Source organism: Charadrius vociferus, unplaced genomic scaffold (assembly GCF_000708025.1).
Source record: "Charadrius vociferus isolate BGI_N301 unplaced genomic scaffold, ASM70802v2 scaffold358, whole genome shotgun sequence".
NCBI lineage: Eukaryota > Metazoa > Chordata > Aves > Charadriiformes > Charadriidae > Charadrius > Charadrius vociferus.
This window is the reverse complement of record NW_009649576.1, coordinates 226,471-233,264: the sequence shown is the minus strand read 5'-3', so window position 1 is coordinate 233,264 and position 6,794 is coordinate 226,471. Positions and strand designations below refer to the sequence as shown.

Genomic DNA, 6,794 nt, shown 5'->3' with positions numbered 1-6,794 from the left:
GGTCTCCTGTCGCCCCTGCAGACTGCTGCCCTGCACTGCTGGTATGGTGTGTGGGGTGGAGGGGCCCGGGACTCCTTCCCCACCTCTGCTACGTCCTTGCTCTGACCCACCGGCCAGGTGGAGTCGGCCATCCCCTCCTCCAGCAGCACATCCCCAGCACTGCCTGCCTGTGTTTAGACTCTTCTTTTGGGGTGTGACGGTGATGACTTCTCTCAGAGCAGGCAGCGATCCTGGCAAGGGGTTTCTGAGCAGAGACGGCGCCTCTCTGGGCTTGAGGAACGCTTTGCTGGTTCTGATTTCGGGGTGTTTTTCGTTTGAGGGTTGCTGCTGGTTTCTGGCAGCATCTCACCATGCAATGTTCCGCTCCTGATTGAACACTAAAGGAATCCTTCTGGAGGCGGGTGGCAGGATCTTCTGGGGCGCTGCTCACCTGACTCTCCTCCGTGCGTAGCACACTTTTGGTACCTGTTTTAGACCAGGTCTCCGAGCTGTGGGCTGTGTTTTCCTCAGGGCCCGCAGCAAGGAGCTGTTTACAAGGAGCAGGGAGATCCCCACGGGGCTGCCTTCCTCTCGCAGCTGTTTGGGAAAGGTTGTTTTCCCGGCTGTGGTGTTTCTGGGAAGGTTAGTGCCTTGCGGGAAGAGGAGGTTACGCTGTGGCATCTCTTCCCTTGCAGTGACCTTCCCCAGCCATAGCTGGGTGCCCTCTTTGCAGACTTCACCTTCCCGGTCGCTAGTTCCTTGTCCTGCTGGGCCAAACCTCCCCGGAGCTCTGTACCACAAAGTGACCTTTGAAATGCTCATCCTGCCCTGCATAAGCCCGTGTATGTGTGCGTGTAAATCCACGCATTCCGCATCTCCAGCCGCTGTGGTCTGGAAATGGTTATCCAGGCACTGACCTCCCACATGGAACCGGTCCCTGCCTGATGTCCAGCAGCTGGGAATGGATCGCAGCAGCTTCCACCCCCAGGCTTGGAGCTGTGGTGGCCACAGCCTTGTCCCCAGACATCCCCCAGCTGGATGGGTGTGACAGTAAATGCTAAACCATCCTGAGAGCATGTCTGCCTGCGCTGGCTGTGGGTCATCCTCTGGATATCTGCTGCCATTTCCTCTCCGCTGTCCCCACCTTGCTGCATCTGCTGTGTGCGGCCACCTGTAGAGCATGGTACTGAGCTGGATGAGCTGGGGGCTGCTACCAGGGCACTGCCACGTCCCCTCTCCTCCCACTGCTCACCAGGAAACATGGCTGCTTGTCCCTCGGAGCCTTCCCCTGGGGCTGAAGTTTTCTGTGCTCTCTCTTAACTCCCAGGCACTACTCAGCTGCTGGATTGATGGGAAGCTCGCCCGGAAGGAAATGTAGTTTCCTTTGGCTCCCACGAGGAGGATATTTAACCTTCTCACTGTGGGCTGTAAATGGGTGCTGTGCAGGTGCTGGGTCCGGCAGTGCTGAGCTGCGCTGTGAGCAGCCAGGGGCGGGCAGCTGGTCCCGCTGCGGTGGGGCAGCTCTGATTCATCACTTTTAAAGGGAATTTTAATGCGTGCGCAGCTGCTTTGGGCTGTGCCGAGTGGAGGAAAGGGGAAAGGGGGAGGCAGCTCCCTCCCACACCCGGTGCTGGCTGACCTCCCGGGCTGCCTGCGCAGACATGGGGCAGAACTTGCTGTGGGCCAGGGGCCATCTCCCCAGCACTTGCAACCCAAACACTTTTCACTGTCTTGATAATTTCTTCTGAGTTCAGTGGCCTTGGCAGTGTGTGTCTAGTGACCGACAGAGCCTTCTTCCCTGCCACGTGCTGCGGTGGGGACACGGGGTGGCGACCCAGGAGGATGAGGTGGCTTTAGGCTACAAAGTCACTTGCGCATGGTGGAGCGTCGGATCTTGTCCACCCTCCTGCGGGGCTGGGCAGCCTGGCCCTGCACGGGTGCCATGCATGGGTGCCACCTATGGGGCTGGGGGCCAGGACGTGCCCTGCGGCCCAGGGAACCCCTGCCCCTGGAAACGCTCCTTCTTCCAGTGTGATGTTTCTCTGTGGTTTCATTTGTGTTTTGTTTTTTTTTTTTTTTTAAAGCTTGTCTCATTTGCCTTTTTCTTCCTCTCCAACTCCATGTTGATCACCTTCTGCTATTTTAAATAAACAATCCCTGAACATCCATCGCGATGCGTCTGGACCTTCAGATGCAGAGAGGGGGTCTGTGGTCCCTTCTGCCCTGTGGTGCAGCATGATGGCTGTGCCCTGTCCCCTGTCTGGAACAGAGGACCTGTTGCCATGGGGCTGAGGTGAGGAGAAAGGGACCGGCAGCCTCCCTGCCTCCTCTTGCCCAGGGGGTGGGAAGCAGTCACCAGGGCAGAGCTGTGGCTCTCCACCACCGGGGTCACCACCTGGGGGGTGTGGAAGGGGAAGGGGCCCTGATGAGTCCCCCCACACTTTCCCCGCAGGGACGGGTTCCCTTCATGTAGCCGAGCCAGGGGAGAAGTGGGGTGAGCAGGAGCTGCTACGGCCCCGGTGCAGCTGATACCGGCTCGGGGAGGCCAGGGCAGCTGGCTCGAGTTGAGCTCCTTTTCCCCAGCGTGGTTTTTGGGCTGCCTTACGTTCTTCTCTGCGCTGTTCCCTGCCCTTTGCTCATGACCCCACGGAGGAAGCCCCGGTGCTTTCCGCCCTGGTCCTGCCGACAGCAGCTTCACCACTGGGGATGGGTGCTGCAGCCTGCCGTGGTTGCCATCCCGGTGGGGACCGGGCGCATCCCTTCCCCGTGCCCATCCTTTCCCGGTGCCTGGCTGGCAGACGGGGCTCTGTGCCTCAGCCAATTTGCGAATGCCACAGGAAGATGGCTCTCCTTCTCCTGCCTGTTTTCCTGGTGCCCGAAGCCGCCTCCGCTCAGAAGACAGGCTGTTCCCAAATGTGAGAGGAAATTGCTAAGAAGATAATTGAGTAGCCAATTAATTAGCTAATGATTAATGTAAGCATCCTGCGGAGGCAGCCCTACAGCCACTCTGGCCGTGTGTTGCAGCGATGTGTCACTCCCGGTGCGGTGACAGTGTCTCAGTGTCCCGAGCTGGGCACTCACCGGGCCCCTGTGCCTCTGCCCCGTCGGGGCCATGCAGGGGTGGCCAGCAGGGTGTCAGCATGGCTGGTGACCTGCCAGGGTGGCTGGTGACCTGCTGGAATGCCTCATCCCCTCCAGCCCAGGAGCAGGGCAATGGGGCTGGAGCTGGTGGTCCCCACAGGGTCCCAGCGTGGACGCACGGTGCCGGCGGTGCTCGAAGCACGGCTTTATTTTACTTGTGGGGCCGGTGCGCAGGCAGGAAGGGGCGGCAGGGTTGGGCACGGCCTGGCAGCCACTGGGCTGGCCACCGGCATCCTTCCGGGCAGGGTGCTGGGGCTAGGAGAGCAGGGAGCGGAGCAGGGCAAGCGCCAGCGCCAGGGCTACCGGCAGGTGCTGGATTGTGGAAGCACCGTTGGTGTACCCATAGCTGGTCCTGCATGATCCCTCCAGCTCCTCGAAGGCGATGGGTGTCTCCTGAGCAGCCATACCTTGCATGCTGTTCTTCACCTGTGATGGGGGACAGGGTGAGCTCCCGCAGCCAGGGGAAGTCCCTGTGCCGCATACAGCCCCCTGTCATCTTGCAGGTCTCTGTGCCACCATTCCCAATTCCTGTGTGTCTCTGTGCCCCCATTCATCCCACTACCTCCCAAGTCCCTGTGCCACCTCATGTCCCCATGCATCACTGAGTGCCATGCGTCCTGATGTCCCACTGGTCTCTGCTGTCCCATGTGTCCCCATGCCCTGTACATCCCCACGTCTGGCATATCCCCATGCCTCGGGCATCCCCATTCCCAGTGCACCCCTGTGCCTGGTGCATCCCCATGCCACACGTGTCCCCGTACCTCCCTGTGCCTGGCGTTCCCTGTGTCTAGTGCTCCCCCTGTCCTGCTCACCTCCTCCACCTTCCTGAAGACCCGGAGCAGGTTTTCGGCCAGAGCCATCTTCACCTCTGCCTCCGTCCAGTTCCTCGCCAGCAGCTCAGCCACCAGCGCGGGGTATGTGGAGACGTCCTCCAGGTTGGTGGGGAGCCTGTACCACCCCACAGCTCACAGCCGTGCCGGGGGCAGCCAAACCTGGCAGCACCCACCCCCCCGCACCACCCAGCCGCCCACGCAGGGCACAGGGGAGACCCCCCCGTGGCCGGGGATGCGCTGCCCTGTCCCAGCAGCACAGCCCATCCTGTGCCCGTCACCTGCTTTACCTCGTCACACCATCATAGTCCCCACCGAAGCCGACGGACTGGGCACCGGCCACCTTCTTCACGTGGTCCATGTGATCTGTGGGTGTGGAGGGGACAGGGTGAGCAGGGTGGGGGGACGCTGCCACCTTCCACCCACCCAGGAGCCCACCTCACCCGCAACGTTGGCCAGCATGGCTGTGTCCCCACACGTCACGTAGTCGTTGTAGAAGTTGACCATCACCAGGCTGCCCGTGGAAGCCTGGGGGAGAGGCACCCTGAGCCCTGCGGCCTCCCCGGCCACCCCCCCTCCCTGCCTGCAGCCATGTCCTGGCGCTCACCACTATACTCAGCACTTCATCGGGCACGTTGCGGCGATGTTGGCAGAGGCTGTAGGCAGACGAGTGGCTGAAGATGACAGGGGCTTTGGAGAGCTTCAGCACGACCTTCATGGTGTCCACCGAGACGTGGGCCAGGTCCACAATCATGCCCAGACGGTTCATCTCCACCAGCACTGTCTGCAGGGACGGGGACAGGATGGGTGAGGGGTGTGCAAGATACCATGGCAGCCCTGCATGGGGGGACACCAGGCATCCAGGGCATCCATCGCTCGGCGCAACAACCCGGCGTGGGGCTGGTGGGTGCCAGTACCACAACCCCCCACCTGAGCCATTGCTCCCAGGTGCCGCCATCGACCGTGTCCCTGCTCACCTTCCCAAAGGACGAGAGGCCGTAATGCTGGGGCTGCTCATCCTCAGTGTCCACCAGCCAGTTGTCAGCCCTGCGGAGTGTGGAGATCATCAGGGCGGACCCTCCCTGCCAAGTACCCCTGCTCGGCCACACGGCCCGTCCCCTCCCATGCTGGCCCTGTCACCCCATCCCTGTCCCCGTTCCCCTCAGGGGCTGCTACCAGGGGGTGTTGCAGCTGTGGGTGAGGGTCATGTAGCGGACGCCCAGGCGGTAGAAGGTGCGCAGGACGCCCAGGCTGCTGTCGATGGAGTGGCCGCCCTCCACCCCGATGAGGCTGGCCACCTTCTTGTTCTGGAAAGCCTGCTGGATGCCTGCTGGAGGAGGGTGGGCATCAGCCAGGGTGGGCACCGGGGCACCCACGGCACCTGCGTCCCAGCCCTGTGCCCGCTCACCGTTGCTGTCGACGACGCAGGAGAAGGTCTCGGGGTAGAGCTCGCACATGCGGTGCACCACGTCGATCTGCTCCAGCGTGCGCTTCACCGCGTCCTTGTTCTGCGTGTCGCAGGGCACGTACGCCGACCAGAACTGCCCACGACGGCACTTGGTGAGCACCAACAGCCCGGCCCCGTGCCCACTACCACCCACCCCGATGCCCCGGTGCCCACCCCGGTGCCCCTGCCCGCCTCGCTGTCCCACCTGCCCGCCCACATGCCCCCTGCGCAGTTTGGGGATGTTGGTGTGGGTGCCGTTCAGCGTGGTGAGGTTGGCCTCCGGCAGCCCCAGCTGGTTGTTGAACTTCTTGAGGAGCTGCCAGGGCAGGTCGTTGTGCCTGGGCAGGGGAGAGAGAGAGGGAATGAGGGGCTGTCTGCCCGCCTGTCCGTCTGTCCGGCCAGCCTCCTGGCTGCCCATCTCCCTGTCTGTCTGCCCACCCATTCCCCACTCATCCGTCCATCCTTCCATCTATCCACCCATCCATCTGGCCGTCCATCCATCCATCATTCATTCATCCATCCACCCACCCACCAGTCCATCTGCCCACCCATCTGTGCTCCCTGCCAAGAGCTACCCAAGCAGCTCTGGCCAGGAGCTGTGGACAAGTGACTCCCAGGGGACATTCCCATATGGGACCCCCTTTGCCATCTGCGGGGAGGCTGGGGACCCCTCTCCACCCACCATACCCACTCAGCCCTCGCACCCGGGGTGGTCCAGCATCCCTCCATCAGGAACGTCACCGTCACCGCTGTGGGGATGTCACCACCACAGGGACGTCACTACCGCACAGTGTCCTGCATGCAGCAGTATCGCTGGGGAAGTGCTGGGGGCCACACGCATGGGCTGCCTCCCACTTCTCCTCTCCTGCATCACGGTCCCCACATCCTCCGGCACCCCCGGAGCTGTGCTGCACCGGGCTGCCGTGGCACAGGGCTGGTGCCATGGGGGACCCTGTGGAGGACCCGAGCCGCCTGCGAGTCCTGGCACATCCCTTAGGACATGACCCTGCAGGACCTGTTTGTCCCAAGCGGGGACTTCCCCCGGGGCAGTCTGGTCCCCGGCTTCCCGGCACCCTGCCTGCTCCCGGCAGAGATGCACTGCCGGGGATCCCCTCAGCTGCATGGCCCCCGGGGTGTCCGGCACGGGGATCCCCCAGGAGAGCTGTCCCCCTACAGCCCCGGGGTGCCCGGCACGGGGATCCCCCGGCGGGGTTGTCCCTGATGGGGTTTTCTGGCTGGGGTTTTTCTCAGGGTGCCGAGAGCCGCAGCCCTGCCGAGGTGGCCGGGCACGCCACGGGGTCAGGCAACCTTTGCTCACCCGTCGATGACCGGCGTGGTCGTCATGATGCGCTCGGCCTCCTCCCGGTGATGCTGACCGGCGCAAGGCAGGAGCCGGC

General features: G+C 63.0%; 1 protein-coding gene across 1 annotated transcript; it reads right to left on the bottom strand.

Annotated features, from left to right (window-relative positions):
* Positions 1-3,375: 3,375 nt before the first annotated feature.
* DPEP1 (dipeptidase 1 (renal)) lies at positions 3,376-6,783 on the bottom strand (the record flags this gene model as incomplete). The annotated part of the gene is made up of 10 exons (XM_009890340.1): positions 3,376-3,546; positions 3,933-4,068; positions 4,241-4,316; positions 4,394-4,478; positions 4,558-4,734; positions 4,928-4,997; positions 5,127-5,277; positions 5,359-5,491; positions 5,603-5,735; positions 6,716-6,783. Coding segments are annotated over 10 exons (1,200 nt in total), but the record flags the coding sequence as incomplete, so codon positions are not given.
* Between the last annotated feature and the right edge of the window lie 11 nt (positions 6,784-6,794).